Raw genomic sequence first — 17,226 nt, 5'->3', positions numbered from 1 at the left:
GTTCCCGCCGCGATGGCCCGCGGGGCCTTCCCACAGGTCGGTTTATTATAAATATGACAGCAGACTATTTGGCTGCTTTCAGGCAGCCTGGGCCCAGCCAGGGCGGCTTGCAGCCCCACTGGGAGATATCTGTCCAAACCTAAATTTTCCCCTGCAATACCCCAGCCTCACAGGAAAGAATTCCAAAGCGGAAAGAGGTTTCTGCGGAATTCCCTCATCTGCATAAAACGAGGTCTTCCCCATCTCCCTCCCCTCCGGCAGCCTTACAGGGGCTGTCCCAACCCACACCCCTCCCATACCCCCTCATCCCGGGTGTTAGCTTCCTGGTCTTCAGGCCGCAGAAGGTCCTTGATGATTCTTGTCAATCCAGGCTAGAAAGACGTCAAGCTCTCCCAGCGACTTAATGGCGGCAGACCGGACCTCCAGCTGAAACCAGGCAAATCATCACAAGAACCTGCCTTTCTGGACCCTGTGATTGTTTTCAAATCTTTCCCCATGTTCCAGTCATCAGGAGGTTTTCCTTTTACCCATCCATTATATTGGCGGAGCCTAGGTACCCTAGATTATTTTTCTAACAGGAAACCCAAATTGTTGTCCCTCGTTTCTTAGTTTGTCAAATGCAGATACTGGCTCGTAGCATCGCTGTGAGGAACACGTGTGCTGATATCTGCAGCGCGCTTGGGAGAACAGCTGGTCCATGGCAAGAACAGTACGAGTCTTAGCCAGTTATAACTGATGCTGGGCAGCCTCTCCAAACACAGCATGGCCATGACCAGACTCCCACCTCCTGCCTTCTTAAAGCACTGACATCGGTTGGGAGTGTGGTTGAAATGCAGACTCTCAGGCCTCGTTCCATACCTACTACATCAGAACCTGCATTTTATTTTGGCCAAGTCTCCAAAGGACGCATGTGCGAAGCACCAGTTCTGCTCTACCTCTAGATGAGGTGTGCATTCTCTCTTGCATGTGCGGGAGAAGCACTGTTCTCCATCAGCCCACAGAATGCTGGTGGCGGTTTCCGACCACAGTGACGCCTAGCAGGTAATGTGTTCATTGAGGATCTTGGCTCCCTCTGTGTCACCCCCATCTGAAATGGTGTGCGTGCTTTCCCTCAATATTTAGTTCTGATTCATTAGTTCTGATATGTAAAGGCAGAAGAAATGGTGGGGGTTGAGAAGGGGAGCCCAGGAAATTAGTCAAGGGGCTAAGACCAACACATTCCTTGCGGACACACAGAATTGGGAAGACCAGCAATGAACACGACAAGGGAACAAGCAACTCTGCATGGAGAGGAGGCAAAAGGGTTGGCACACTCTCCATCAGGGTCCCACGGCCCGTCTCCGTCTTCCGCATCTCCCCCTGCCTACCCTTACCTGATCATAGTTGTCATGGATGATTCTGGTGGCATTGGTGGCTTCATCCCTGCAGTGACACTGCCTCTGCTCCTGCTGAGATCCAGTGGAGGAAGGAGCCATCAGAGGACCTTCCCACCCGGCCCGCCTTTTCTGCCCCAGGTGGCTCAGGAGGGTCAGCTCGGGTTGGAGCAGCGAGCGGGACAAGAGTCTGTTGACAGAGTCACCCTGTGTTTGACCAGGGCTTTTCTGGGTTTGCAGCTCGCCCGACTGGAAGGGCCAGGAAAGTGGGGGACAAATCTGCCTCGTCACCACCTGGTGAATGCAGCACCCCATTAGGCACTAAGTTATTTACTGGATTAGTGAATTAAATAACTGATTAAATGAATCTTAAGGTAAGTACGGCAGGGGTCATGACTTCTTCTGACAACTTTAGAATCCAAGGCACAGAAAGGGGAGAGAATTCGCCACAAAGTCACACTGTGGCAGGGTCGGGGCTGGAACCCGGGGTTTCTCCTGGTCTAAGTTCTTGTGGGTTTGTTTGGGTTTGGTTTCATTTCTGGTGTTTGTTTCTAATAGAGCACAATGAATTTATAGACAACCCTCAGGGACAGATTATAGGATGGAGCAACCCAGAGGTCCATGGGTATGGAAACCCCAAAGGGCCACGGACAAAGAAACTAGAGAGAGTCGTATGATAAGCCTGGGCGCCTGGGCGTGCCTCTGTCACAGGCCAGCACTGAGGTCGCTGAAGGAATACTTTGACAGAAGGTCACCCCAGGAGGATTATCCATGAGGAAATGGGATCTGCTGAGGAATCAGCTGGAAGGAAGCCCTAAGGAGGAGGTTCTGGATGGTTCTCCCCTGGATGATAGGGCAGGGGATTTCCCTTGAGTCTAGGAACTACTACAACAAGCCAAGCGGGATCAGCATGTCCTGGACCCTCCCTGGGGCCGTGGGGGAACAGAGAGTCCTGAGGTGGTCACTCACACATCGTTGCAGAGCCTTCTTCATATAGAGGAAAGAGTTGGCAATGCTGCTGATTTTTCTCAAGATCTGAGGGTTCCGCTCCTGATGGTCCTTGAATACCTTGTCCACGTAAAATGCCAGGAGGTTCTTGGTCATACAGCATACGTCTAAGGGCTACAGACACAGGTTAGAGAAAGCCCCAGCGACTATCTTCTCTTACCATCTCAGAGACCAAAGCAGCCTATCTGAGTAAGGGCATCAAGGAACAAAATAGCTAAAGGTCAGTTTTATAAATTCATGTTGGTCTCAGAGTATCCGTGTCCTCTCACCACATCAAAGCTACTTATGATGAAAGCACCAAGGAGAGATTGCCCTTTCTTTCTTTCTTTCGTTTTTGTTTTTTTTTTTTTTTATGGCCAGGAAATATAACAGCAAGCAATGAGCCCAGTCACAGACTAGAACCCTCTCTACAGCATCCCCACACGCCATCACTCACTTCAGCTTAAACCCTTGCAGGAATTTGGTGTCTCCCTTTTGAAAGGATCCACATCTGAGCAGCTTTCTGGAAAAGTACTTCCTTCTGCTGTGCTGTGGTCCGCCCTCCGTACCCGCTCCCACCCATCAACATTGCACAAATTCCTGTGTATACGTATCAGGAGCTCTTGCACACCCGGTGTGTGCTGGGCACAATTGCTTGCACCGTAATGACATCGCATTTATCCTGCCCTCTCTGCTCTGCTCCCCCCACCACCCCGATCTGTCCTGTTTAAACTGCAGGGATCCTTTGAATGGAGCAAAGATTTGCAAGAATGGAAACTGACAGCTGTAGGAACGTGTACTTCTGGGTGGGTCTGCAGCTGGCAGGGTGTCTGTGTCTCTAAGGGACGGCCGGGGAGGGGGGCGTGCTTGAATTCCCAGGATACAGCTCAGCAGTTGGCAGGGCTGAATTTCCTTCTAGCAATTTACACCCTGCGTTGAGAGCCAATGAGTTGCCTGGCAGGAGGTTTATAGCGCAGGCTGAGAAGGAGGGGTATAAAGTATGAAGCATGAGTGGGACAGGGCGTCCATCTTCATTAACATTAAAGCAGCAAAGCCTCCTTGACCCCACAGGCAGCTTTTCCTCAATGGCAAAACCCTTCTCCTTGTTCTCTCCTGCTGGTTCCCTTAACCAAAGGAGCAAAAAAGCGAAACACCTTTGTTTTATCAGGGAGCAGGGGAGGGGAGGGAGAAATGGATAAAAACCTGCCTCCTCATTGACTCTCCTGCCCCATCAGCTATTTCTGGATCTAGAGAGGAGAAAGAATCTGGAGACAGAGGGAGCTTGGGATCAGCCACTGGCTCAACCATTGACTGGTCATTTTCTCTCCCAAGCTAGCGATTTGCTCATTTGAAAATGATGGCTTTGGAATAGGTAGCCCCCTGGGTCCCTTCCCACTGTGCTATCCTGTGAGTCTCTCATACAGCGGGCTGGAATAGTATTTAGTAAGTGGCTACATCTATTTCCTACGAATAGATCAGGCCCAATACTGCCTAGAAGAATTATCTCGCTCAGAGAAGCCAAAAGAAAAAGAAAGAGTAACTCATTGCAACTATCTTGCACACTCTGGCAGATAAATATCTGGAAAAACAAACAAACAAACAACAACAACAAAAAACAACCTGAATCTTTCTACAATGCTTACAAGGACTGGAGGAGCTCATTTTTAAGGGTGCTTCTCAGTGACTGCATTCTATAAAGTGAATTCTCGCCTTGTAAGCCTAACTGCTTCGTAACACACCCAACACCTCTCATTTGGAGAGTTGGAATATCTCTTTACTGCCTTTTGGCCTCACATTTTCTATTGTAAGGAACATCACCAGACAGTCTTTCTGAAAGATGCTGTGGGTCATACCGTCTTTGGCTCGAGAACCTGCAGGACCCCTTATTGCTGTATTACAAGGTCAAGGCTCAGCCTGGCTTTGAAGCTCTTAGTAAAATGACTTCAGTGTATTTTTCTACTTCCTCCTCTTACCCTCACCTCACTCACCTGCCCGACCCTCATGCCACAAGCCTGGTCTGGTTGCCTCACTGTCCCCTAATACACATTCACTGATCTCACACACATTCTCCCTGATCTCCAGACTCCTTCCTCCTTTATCCACTGACCCAGAGCCAACTCAGTTTTTAAGTCACTGTTCATTTTCTTGGCTCCCCCGTGAAAACTTCCAGAATCATCCTGACCCACAGACAACCTGTCACATTTGAGCATGTGGCACCCCAAAATCCCTCTATAGATAAGTGGCACTTCTCGGGTCCATCCTAGGGGTTTCCAAGTCCCTGAGACACAAGTGTGCATGAACACATCAGCTGGCAAATAAGAAACCGGGCATATTTAGAAAGTAGAGATTGGAGAAGGAGAAGAAGACAGAGTGGAGATTTCTCTCTCAGCCCAGGGACATTTCACCATAAAAATAAAAATACAGAAAGAGCAGATCCAAGCCAATACCTTGATGCTATGCAGGGTCTCTGGTGTGGACAGGATGGTGACATTTTGGAAGGTGTCCTTAGCTTGCTATGGAGGGAAACATAAGGACAGACACAAGCCATGAGTACTCCGTGTCCCCCTGAGAATCAAAGGATAATGAAAAGGAACTTGCTCTTCAAATGAAGATGGAAGGTAAGACACGCTCCCTTGCCCACACCTTCACCCTGAACCCATACTCACGATGGTTTTTTTGATTTCCTGGAAAGTCTCTTCTATATGGTGTATGTCCATGGAGATCAGACACCTTCTCAGACCTCGGGTGTGCACTGAGCACAGGAAGAACATAGCAGCCACGAGCCAGAGGGAAACACGCTGTGCCTTCATGTCCTGCAGGAAGGGGGGAGGTCAGCTGCCCCGTTGAGAGGGGAAAGCAATGGGGACCCCTGGCCAAGCTCTCCTCTGTACCTCACAAGGCACGCCAGACAGCAGCCAAGAAAACGAGACTCAGTACCTCAGCCTTGTGGAGTTCATGGTCATGTGTCTCCTCCTCTGTTTTTCTTGAATCAACTGAATGAGCGCTCTCCCTCCCCCGGTGCCCCCACCTTCACCCCAGAAAGCACAATACAGGGCTCTCTCAAGTCCCAGGGAGTCTATTTGTGTGGATATCACTCCATTATGACTCAACAGGCTCATTTTTGTCAACAGGGATGAAAAGCATTGTTTTTAATAACTTAAATAGGAAAAACAGGGTTGGTAATACGCCCTGGGAATTAGGCAACAGATCTGAAAAACCCTAAAAGCACATTTTTTAAATGTTTGCTCCTGAAATAGGCGACACCCTTTTGTTATAAACCCCCAATGTGTATCTGCTTAAAATCATCTGTCTGAAGCCAACTATGAAGATGTCACCTTCCGGAGAAGATGGGAAAGAGAAGCACAAGACACCTCCAATCAACGAATGAGCCGCAGTGAAGTGAGAGAAGCGGGCAAGTTGTCAGCTCCCACTCTGTCACTCACTGAGCCCAGGGGCTGTGAGAGACCTGTGTGCAGCTCACTTGTCCTAGGGGGGGGCCAGACTCTTCTAATCCCATCACCCTCCCTGCCTCCGTCCTCTCTATCCCTCCCATGTTACCACTCTATGGTTTCATGCGGACACACGGAGAAAAGTCTCTTCCCCTGACTTGCCCCAGCACTAGCCCAGGGCTTAGCCTTCAAGAGAAGGCTTAGGACAGCGTGTGTGATGAGATCAGCCCTCTGCCCAGCATCCTCCATGGTGCCTGCCCAGAGTTCTGGCTTCCAGCTGTGTGTGTGTGTGTGTGTGTGTGTGAGAGAGAGAGAGAGAGAGAGAGAGAGAAGGGGAGAGACCGGTGGCTGTGCACAAGCTAGGAAGCCAGCTGCAGGAACTGAGGAGCCCTCCACCCACTCCTCACCATCGCTTCCCATGCCAGAGCTGCAAAGACATGTGTGAGACTGTGAGCCTCGGCAGACCCCACTCCCCACCACCATTCCCCAGTCTTCCCCGGAATTCCCAGGCTCTTCTCCAGAAAGCCAAGAAAGAGCAAATCCTGTTTCGAAAACCATTTTGCCTCGTGTCTTAGTAACTCGGCATCATCCCCACGAGGGCACAGCTGTAGAGCGAGACCTCACCGTGGCGCAGGCATCGTGTCAAAGGGCTTCTTCATTCCTCTTTCTTCCAAAGCGGGAAAACAGACTCCTATTGGCAGGGAAGACTGTAAAGTCTCCCACAGCTCTATCCCCACCGAGAGGCAACTAGGACACTTCTAGAAAGTCAAGTGACTGGGAAGAGAGCACAGTTTTTCCTCTGACAAGACGACTCTAAGAAGCAGTGGGACATCCTCTGATCACCCCCATGCCAGGAGCCTAGGACCTCATGCAGAGGACCTTACCTCGGGTAGGTGAGCCCAGACATCTCAGCCGATTCAGAGACAATAATAGCTAATGTTTATCATACATGCCACGTGGGGGGGGGGGCATTGTGCCTAGAATTTCTAACAATTTTCTTAGCCACCTTGTGAGGTGAGTGGTTTCTGTCCCCATTTTACTCAAGAGGAAACTGACACAGGAAGCGACGACACCTGCCCACGGTAGGAAGCCAGTAAGCCGCAGAGCCAGCGTCGGGAGACAGACAGGCTGGCGCTCAAGCCGGCGGTGTTTGCCGCCGCAGTGTCCATGGACAGTAGCAGCTGGATATCCGGGGCCTCCGCTGGATATCCCAGCAGCTTCCCTCCCACTAGACAGACAGGAGCGCCTTTCGGATCCAGTCCCACTGAACCAACCGTGCTCCTTCTATTTAATATAGCAAAGCCTTATTTTAAAAAAGAAAAGATATCAAATGCCCAGCACAGCTCCTAGAACAAAAAGCTTGTAGTCAATCGTAGGTTGCTTCCTCTTCCCTTCCTCCGGCCCTCCTTCTTCCCCGTTCTCCATCCTTGCTCATCGAGAACAAGGTACGAGGAGGCTCGTCCTCTCCATGGCATACCCTTCCCCGTCCTACAAACTCCCCAGGCCATACACGATGTCCACAGGTCACATCTCTGCAGCAGTGAGGGCCGAGGGCTAGGACGGTGTGCGGCCCGGGGAGCGCCTCACCTCTCACCAGGTGCTTCCAGCCACCCCTGTGTCTTCTCTGTCTGCCCTTCGTCCCTCAAAAAGGGCTGGTCACTTTTATGCAGGTGGATAGGAGGAAATGCTGTCAAGGTTTACTGGGTGGGTCCACCTTTGGGAGATTATTTTTCTCCTTGTTTCCTTAGTATCTCATTTCCCTAATTGTTTTCTTGCTTCTTTGAGATACAGCTGATTAATCATTATTAAGAAATGCCTCTTTCTTCTGGGTTTTGACATGCAGCTTCTAGGAAGAATGAACTCCCCATCTCCATGCAAATGAGAATTTCTTGCAATTCTGTGTCCATACAGAAAAATCCAAGTTAGGTCACTTTCCTGAGAGCTATGGCAAGCCACCAACTGTACCCTGCAGGCAAACTCAGCAAAATACTCTCCTGCCGGCCCCACCCTGACAGCAGCCAGCCCCAGGAAACCGTGCAGGTGTCCTTGGTCCCGGCACCCTTCCTCTGCCCGAAGCTTCATACAGCTGTTGAACACCTTTTGGTGCCAGGTGCTAGCGAAATGCTCTACATGCATTATTTTGTTTAACCTTATGGGAAACCTCTTTCCCCCCTCTCAGAAATGTACCTACTAGGCCACCATCTCTTTCCTCTTCCTCATGTCGCTTGGAGGACCCTTTCATCTCGATCAGTGCAGGGAGAGAAAATGAGAAGTAGAAAGTGGGAAAATGAGGAAGTGGAAGAGCTTAGCAGCCGGTGGCAGACTCAGGAACTGAGCCTAGAGTCCTTGCTCTTGGAACAGAAGACCCTCCATCCTAATTACTCTTCGTATACAAACTCTACATCGTGACTTCTCCGAGGAGCAGGGTTTGGGGTGATGTCGAGGGAAGCGTAGGTTGTAAAAAGTTTCCTCCCCGAGCATGACATCCCCAAATAAGCAGAGCTTGTTTTTACCAAACGAAGCACTCTCAATGAAGATGGGCTACAATTACAAGAGACCCACTGGCCCTTTGGACAACAGGCTGGGGTGGACCTTCTATGCAGCGAGATGGGGGAGGGGTGGGCAGGACACCGGCAGAGAAGAAAGAGGAACAGGGAAGTCTGAGGACTTTTTATGGGGTAAGTGTGAGGGCAAGAAGCTATGAGGGCTACAAACCTTGTCCAGCATCTTGGACTTAATGATTTAATACATGTCCTAAAAATACAATACATGATTATAATGACCACAGTATACCTCTAGATTTATACCCTGCCTTCCTCTCTTCTCTGTGAGACCTTAGACAAGCTGTTTATGACTTCTCTGAAGCCCAATAAAATAAGCAAAATAAACTATGAGGGTCGGAATGAGCTAATGGACTTGATTCATGATAAGTACCCCATAAATATTCTTTATTCCAATGCCGTGTGCCAGGCACCTGAAGAAGGAGAAGGCACCTTTGTTAGGAGCTAATAGGTGTCTCTCTGTTCCTTCTGGCAGGGAGAAAGGAGCTCTCTTGGTTCCAGAGATTTCCCCGCCCGCCCCCCCCCCCCCCAGCCAGCCCTGTTTCTCCACAGAGGGGCTGGACAGGAAGGTTGCTGCTGGGTTCCCAGCCTGGCCTGAGCCTCCTGGCTCATAGCTCCCAGATGGTGGCCCAGCCCCAAGTGCTACGTGATTGCAAAACTGTCCCTTCTGGCTCTCACCCTGTATTCAACCCCTCATGTGTTCAGACTGTATGTTCCAACCCAGCTTTCATTTCAGGGCAAGGATGTCATATCAGGGAACTTGCAGCAGAAGGAAAAATATGTGATGTGTTTATAGCTTCTTTCCAACACACAGAACATCCCAGTGGTTGGGACTCTAGCTGCCCACCTCTGCTCCCCGTGGCTGGCAGACTGGAGGGGAGACAGTTCATCTCTGAGCCTTTATTTCTTCCTTTGCAAAATGGTGCTGATTGTGCCTACTGAATATGTGTTGTGTGGGCAGCATGTGCAGAGTTAAATGACCTGGCACATAATAGGGGGTTCAAAAATGGTAACCTTTGGGGCAGCTGGATGGCTCAGATGGTTAAGCATCAGACTCTCGATCTCAGCTGAGGTCATGATCTCAGGGTCGTGAGTTCAAGCATGCTTGGCTTCATGCTGGCTGTGGAGCTTACTTAAATTTTTTTTTTTTAATTTAAAAAATGGTAACCCTTGTTATTAATTTGACAGTCCCCTTTTGAGGCCTTCAGTTGGGAGCAGGGAGAGACAACGATGATTTCCCTCCATCCTGAGCCTTGCTGCCTAACAATATAATACTTAAAGTGAGAATATAGATTACGATGGAACGGCATCCCTTCCAGGATTGCAGTCAAACCGTGGATTTGATCCATAAATGTGGGGCTATGTCTAACCTTAGTGTTGGATCTTCTAAAACCAGTTGGTATTCCACAGCTGGAATACCAGAGTTCAATTTCCCATCTGGTACATGCGGAAGCAGAAAGAATGTGAAGGAAGACTTCCAGGAGAATGCTCTGAGCTTGATGTGTCCTGGACACAGCTCCCTCACGCCTTCCAATCCCCCGTCCTCACCCCCTATCCTCTCCAACTTCATGAACGGCTCATGGTGGTGCCAAGGTAATTTCCTCTTCATAAAAGAGTGCAGCTGGCCCACTCCTCTAAGTGCTAAATCCTGGACAACAGACAAGAAGTGAGCCAGGCCTTGCACAACTCCAGAGGGCACCATGCCCACTGTCTTTTATGGGAATGAAGCCCCATTCAGTTGAGTGGTGGGACCCTACTGAGTGATCTGAACAACATGGGTAGGGCTTATATGAATGATTTCAGCATATCATTGTGAGAATGATAGAGAAAGGGTCTGTAAAAGAAAGAAATGTTGGTACTAGAAAGAATGATAGGGACAGGGTCTGTAAAGGAAAGAAATGTTGGTACTGATGAATGGATATTCTATCTGGGAAGTAAATAGGAACATAAAAAGAATATAAATGTTGAACGGTCTTGATAAATAGATTTGGATTATAAAGATATATTTGGAGTTTGTATATAGCTGTGAAAATAAAGCAAAAAAATAAAGGATCAATTTCTCAGTCCTTGGGGACTTTGGACTTAAAAACTTTCTCCTTTGTTTGGGATTTATAAATGAGAGTCAGAAAGGATAGCAGAGAGCGCTCATCTCAGCATTCCCATTACAGCAATGAGCAGAGGAAGACGTGAACCAGCCCACACAGTGAAGAAGTGGCGCCCTGCTCTCAAACCTCCATCTCTTGATTTCTAGCTCAGTGCCCTTCCTAACCCCATGCTGCTTTCTTATCTTAGGATCATGTGGAGTGGAACAGAACACAAAGCTCTGGGGAACCGCAAGCCTGTTTAGCAGGAGAGGTGATGTAACTCTCCCAAGCGAAGATGTTCTGACTTGCCTTCACCCAGGAAGTCCATGACCTAAGGAAATCTGAACTGGCTGATCCTGCCTTGTGGGAGAGAGGAGGACAAGTTGGGTACCTCTACTACAAACACCTGGCTGTGCCTTCTTCTTTCTCAACCACAGGGCTCCAGTCAAGGGTAGATCTGCTGATCTAGAGCCTCAGATCCTGTTTGACACCTTATGCTAATGGATTCTACAGGTCAAATGGCGTGAACTATAACCCCTATGGGGACTGGGGAGGGGGAGCCAGGGATGGGTAATGGAAAGAGTCCAAGCATGGCCTCCGCATTCCTTTCCTGGATCACTGACCTGGTCTCATTCCCAACAACCCATCTTCTCCTAGGGAAGCCAGACTTTCAAAAGTGCAAACCCAGTCTTGGTTCTTCCCAGCCTAAAACTCCCAGCATGGCTCCCAGGGGCTACTAGGATAAAGGGCTAGTCTGTCCCCACAGAACTTCAGAACCATCACAGAGTGTCCACATCTTCAACTTCATCTCTCTTGATGAGCTCCAAACACTTCATTGCCCCTCCTCACCTAGAAAGCCCTCTTCTTGCGGTTTCTGCTATGCAAATGCTCTCCAGCTTTCAAGACTCAGCTCTGGTGTGACTTCCTGTGTGAAATCTCTCCCCTCTTCCTTTCCCTCTGCCCTCTCCTTCCTCCTCCCTACCTCTACCCTAGCTGACTTGACTCCTCTTTCTTTTGTATTCCCACTGGATGGATACCAGATTTCCAGGTAACTGTGAATTTCGGATAAGCACATGTGAGTGCTCATGCATCTAAAAGTTAACTGGGCTTCTGTGTTTTCATCAGTTGAATCTGGCAACCTTATACCCAACAGTCTATCGAATTCAACCCCAGCCAGGGGCAGACCCAGGTTGTATGAGGCCTGTAGCTCATATACTCAGGGAAGGAGGGTACTTTTTAAGAAAATAAATTTTAAAATAAAAGTAAAAAATAAGAGACTAAAGTGAACTGAGGGTTTTGGAGGGGGGAGAAGGGTGGGTGGTTGGGTGAGCCTGGTGGTGGGTATTAACAAGGGCATGTATTGCATGGAGCACTGGGTGTGGTGCATAAACAATGAATCTTGGAACACTGTAAAAAAATTAAATTACATTTTAAAAATATATAAATATATGGGTGATAGAAGAGTAATATATATATTGAATATATATTTATATACTTTTAATCATTCTAAATAAAGATTCATTATATATATATATAAAGATTCATTATATATAATGAATCTTTATTTAGAATTGTTTAAAAAATCATAACAAATTACAAATTTTAAAAGCTGACAAATACCACACACCACAAAATCCAGGAAGATCACTGAATACTTTTATCAATTAACTACACAACATCTCTTTGTTTCGTCACTGATGATGAATTTTAAATGTTATTTCCTATGAAGAGAATAAAAAGAACAGTCTGTGTTTCCTCTAGTATGGTTGTCCAGATTTGGGTTTTTGTTGTTGATAGTTGGAACACATGCATGGCGTATGTGACTGGTTTGCACCCTACAGACACGGAAATTTCTGCTTCACGAAGTTCCCAACAGAAGAGAAAAAAGTATCTGATTCATTTCTAATTATATATATTGCTTTATTGAATAAATGTTTCTATGTTGACTAGATTTTAATGAAAACCAAATCTTTGGCTTACAGTTTTATATGCCTGGAAGAATTTTCAACACATTTCCTTCTGTCTCCATACATTTCAAACTTTGCTTCTCTTCTGCTCACACACTTCCAGTAACAAGAATCAGCACCATGGCTGGAAGGAGTGTTCCCAGTGCTAGTCTCACACCAGGATGGTGTGAGATAGCTCACACACAATCCACTAATGATATCTTAACCACATGCAGATATGATTATAAGCCATGGAAATATATCTCAATAAGGGCCAAATGCATCCCCAAGTCAACCAACTACTCCTTAGCCAGATTGCCCAGGTATTGTGGCTTCTCTAATATCACCCCCCATGAGGAAAAGTCAGAGTGAAAAAGGACACTGATCTTAACTGATTAGGCTACCATACCTTCGTCTCTTGGATTTTACAAGACGTATGAACATTGCTAAGACCCCTCCACAGACCCATGCAAGTGAGAGTCCTGAAGCTTAAACTTAGCCAAACAGTAAATCCCTACCGACCACAGACTCCAGGATAGTTACATTGCATTTCTTTGTATTTTGTAATTTAATTTTTATTTTTAATCAAGGATGACCATGTGCACAATTTTAGAAGGCGTATATATGAGGAAAACTGCAGCCCTCCCTACTCCCTATTCCTATGCCCTGTAGGCAACAGCTGACAACATTCAGGTTCTTAGCTCCATCATTCTGAAGAACGCACATTTGTTGCTATCTCATACTCTTCGTTTTAGAAGTGATCTATTGGCTTACTACAATGGGAGATGAAAATTTAGCTCTTGTATACAACATCCCATGCCAAGATGCTCACTTCCCTCCCCTGTCCTGCCAGCATAAACGTATCACAGTTGCACTTCTTTCCAGGCAGCATGTCATGAAAGTCCACCCAAGGAGGCATGAGCCATGGGGAGAAGGTGAAATCCTGCTCTTGGGCCCTTGTGTCTCTACTTGCTCCAAGAAGAACCAGAAGAAGAGTATCAAATCCAAATGTTCCATGTGCTTTTCATTCCATTAGCTTACGTTTGTCATGGCCACGAACTCAGAATTCACAGACCGAAGGAGCTAGATTAACAGGGCTAGCTAACAACTGTTAAGCATGTTTATTAGCCCAGGCACAGTATTAAGCACCTATATACATTATCTCTTTTGATCCTCCTACCTGCTCCAGGAGGTAGATGCTATGTTTGTGTCTATTGTTTTAGCTATGGAAGCTGACACCTGTCAAAAGCTTCACCCCGGGGCACCGCGGACCAGGTGGCAGGGCAATCTAGGCATCCTGGCGAGGCACCCTCACTCTTAACCACTTCATTCTACCAGACATGAAGAAGCATCTGGTTCAGGCTTCTCATTTACAGATGAGGAAGCAGCAGAGGCTGTGAGAAGGGAGAAGTGTCTTGTTCAAAGCCATCCAGCTGAATAGTGCTGGACCCGTATCCCTGAACTTTCAATCCAGTGTCCTTTTCATTCACTTGGCCATTGTCATTTCTTCTGGTTTCTTCCTACAAATATAGAAACCTTCCTAAAATTAAAAAGAAAAAAAAAGATATCTCTTCCCTCCATGCAAAGAAAAAGCAGAGCAGCAAATGGTATAGAGAATATGGCTTGAGAGCACCCTTCCCAACCAACAAATCCAGGCATGTAAGCAGAAACTCATTCTGTAGAAATCGGATGTGGTTTTTCCCTTATTGGTAAAATGAACTGTGTCAGTTAAAAAGAGCTGTTCCCACGGGCACTGGGAGCCAAGGAGTTCCTGGGAACCACTTCATCTCAAGAGACCGAGGCGGAGGAGAAGGTTACACTGGACACCGTTGACTTACTATATAGTTATAGTTAGCAGGCAGTGAGTAAGGGCTCATGGATCTGCAATACTTGAGGTGGGAGAGCAGACAGGCGGGAAGACTACATCTTGTGTCCACATTGTCTCCTGGAGGAAACCCCAACTTGCAGCACCCCAGCACTGAATTACCCCAACTCTTAGAATCCTGTCTCTCCAGAAAGCCAGAGGTTTTGCTTAGACTTTCTTTCCTAGGGGATGGTCTTTACATGTTAGATTAAACCTCCACCATATTCCAGGTACAGATTCATTCCATCTGGCATGCATAGTGGAAGCCAGCTGTTGGCATCTTTCAGAAATGACCTAGGAGGGACACCTGGGTGGCTCGGTCTGTTGAGCGTAGGACTCTTGATTTCAGCTCAGGTCATGTCTCAGGGGTGTGAGATTGTGCTCTGCACTGGGCTCCTCGCTCAGCATGGAGTCGGCTTGGGTTTTTTGCCTTCTGCTCCTCCCCTACCCATGTCCCCGACATGTTCTCTCTCTCTCTCAAAGAAATAAATAAATCACTAAAAAAAAATGTGAGCTAGGATTTTCAGCATATGGCTCAAACTTAAAATGTGTTGTGTTTCCTCCCAGAATCCTCTTGATCCTCTCCATTCTTTTCCACGTGGTCTCCTCTCAGTACTTGTGAACTTACTCTGTGCTCTGTTCATTTTCACTTTGAGTTAGTGGAGCCACTCTGAAATCTCCATCCCGTCAGACTTGAAACTTGAGCATGACTGAGGCTCTGTCTCCTCCAACAGAGAGTGTGTTCCGGCTAGCAACTAGATGGCTCCTTTCCTAAATCAACCTTTTAGCTGGAGAACATAAAGTCAAGTTCTTGCTAGGATACAAACTCTATAATGGCAGGGATCTTTTCTGTCTTTTTCATTATTTTCCCTCCAAAATGTAGCACATAGTAAATACTCCATAAATGTCTGTTGAGTGAATGAAAGAATAAATGGCAGATAATGGAAACTTCCAAAAGCATAGAAAATTGCAGAGTTTTTTGGCATTTCCCTACAGCCACCTGTAAGTTCTGGTGAATTCATCATGAAGAGTTTGCCCGCTAAGCTGGTTGCCCAGTAGGGAAGGGTCCCTGGTTTTGTACCATAGAAACATTTCTTCTGTGTGCCCTAGGTGAAACCCTACCATAGAAAAATCAGTCAGGTGCAAAGGGTTTGCATGCTTCTCTCCCAGCATCCACAACAATCAGCCCCCAAGAAGAAGTGGAAGCAAGCAAATCCTGGCTGTTGAAGTATGGAATTACACAGGTCTTTTTCTTTCAGTATATGCACCCATGTTAGCGATTAAACAAATTGTGGTATCAGAAGGAAAAATTTTGAACGTGACATTTTCTAGATACTAAAGAATTATCAAACAGGAAGTGAAAATAATTGAATTTAGGCAGTTATATCAAAGTAAAATTTATCATTTTGTCTAATGCACTTGAAGCCCAGTAACACTTAAACACATTTAAGTGCTGGATTAACTCATCATCCCTAACGCTTTTCTTGTAGCAGGATCCTGGTTTAAGCACAAAAAAGCATCATGGTTTAATGATGCCCAGTCTACAGATCCAAGATGTCTGCCTTGTTCCTTTGAGAAGTTTGTGAAATATATGGAACGATCCCTCAAAATGTGCAGAACATACACACTTCCTCGCTGATGTCCATCCATGAACAATCAGGGGTCCATGAGCTCTAAATTTAAAACCTTAAAAGATTTGGATTTGGGTCTAATTTTGACATTTTCTGGATGTATAAAGGAGTGAACCTCTGTACCCCAACTGGGGCACATTAGGAAAAGTGGGGTTGGTGATTCCTGCCCTGTCCTCCTATGTTGCAAATCATTGCTGCATCCATGTGTAAGGGACAATAAGGAGCAGAGTGATGGCAAATGCCATCACTGGAAAGAAAGCATTGCCTTTTCTCTCTACCTATTTACCTAAGAGTAGCTCACAACACACTCAGTGATAAAAGTCACAGAAAGAGACAAATCTGATGCTGAAAGGGAACCACCACTGGGCTTTTCAATTGAGTTTTTTCAAGTTAGTCCTGCCTATAGAAGGGTCTTTCCAGGGTGGGAGGCTTGTACCATCTCTCCCTTAGGAAAAAGCAGGAGAATAATTTCTAACCCCCATAGGTCTATAGGCCCCACTACATTGGCAAAGCCAAATGATGTTGAGTTATGGAATAAGCCTAGACTTAGGGTGACCAACCATCCCAGGTTGCCCAGGATTGAGAGGTTTCCTGGGACATAGAACTTTCAATCCTGAATATGGGAATGTCTGAGGTGAACCAAGACAACCTGGTCACTACCAGTTTGACTGAGAAAGAAGGGCTGGATTTGAGATCTAGTGATTAGTAGCTGTGCAACCTTGGGCAAGTCCCGTAAGACTAACTTCTATTAGCCTCAGTGTTCTCATCTAGAACATGGGATAAGTAAAGACAAAACAACATAACATATATGTCCACTCCTAGGTAAAGGGAGAAACTTAATAATTATTTTGTTTTTTAGTAGACTCCACAGCCAGCATGGAGCCCAACACAGGGCTTGAACCCATGACCCTGGAATCAAGACCTGAGCTGACATGAAGAGTTGGATGCCCAACCTACTAAGCCACCCAGGCATCCCAGGAAATGTTTTTTGATTTGGAAATGCAAGCAACAGGAACTCACGGAGGGGAGTCTGTACCTTCTACTTCTCCAACAACACTCTTCCCAGTCACAGATAGGTTCTGTCATCATTTCATACTCTCCAAAGCATTTTCACAGATGGTCTTGCTTTATATTCAAAGTTCCTCATAAGCAGGGAAGATGTTCCTAACATCTTTTTTTTCAGATGGGACACTGAGGCTTAGTGATTGGAGCATCACACACCAACGTGGGACTAGTCCTCCAACCTGAGCACTTCATTGTCTGGTCCAGGTGCCTTCCCTCCAGACCATTCTCCTTCCCTCTCCCGCAGGCAGCTGCTAGTGCTTTCCCTA

At 46.8% G+C, this 17,226-nt stretch overlaps 1 protein-coding gene across 1 annotated transcript; it reads right to left on the bottom strand.

Annotated features, from left to right (window-relative positions):
* Positions 1-250: 250 nt before the first annotated feature.
* IL19 (interleukin 19) lies at positions 251-7,437 on the bottom strand. Its single transcript, XM_004756191.3, has 6 exons — positions 7,397-7,437; positions 5,027-5,173; positions 4,808-4,873; positions 2,343-2,495; positions 1,374-1,448; positions 251-426 (listed from the first exon to the last, which is right to left on the bottom strand). The coding sequence occupies exons 2-6, from the start codon at positions 5,168-5,170 to the stop codon at positions 331-333; spliced, it is 534 nt and encodes a 177-aa protein (XP_004756248.1). The 5' UTR covers positions 5,171-5,173; positions 7,397-7,437; the 3' UTR covers positions 251-330.
* Positions 7,438-17,226: the final 9,789 nt, after the last annotated feature.

Source organism: Mustela putorius, unplaced genomic scaffold (genome assembly GCF_011764305.1).
Source record: "Mustela putorius furo isolate JIRA1106 unplaced genomic scaffold, ASM1176430v1.1 tig00001012_pilon_pilon_pilon, whole genome shotgun sequence".
Taxonomy (NCBI): Eukaryota; Metazoa; Chordata; class Mammalia; order Carnivora; family Mustelidae; genus Mustela; species Mustela putorius.
Note: the sequence above shows the minus strand (reverse complement) of the source record. Positions and strands in the feature narration are given on the sequence as shown.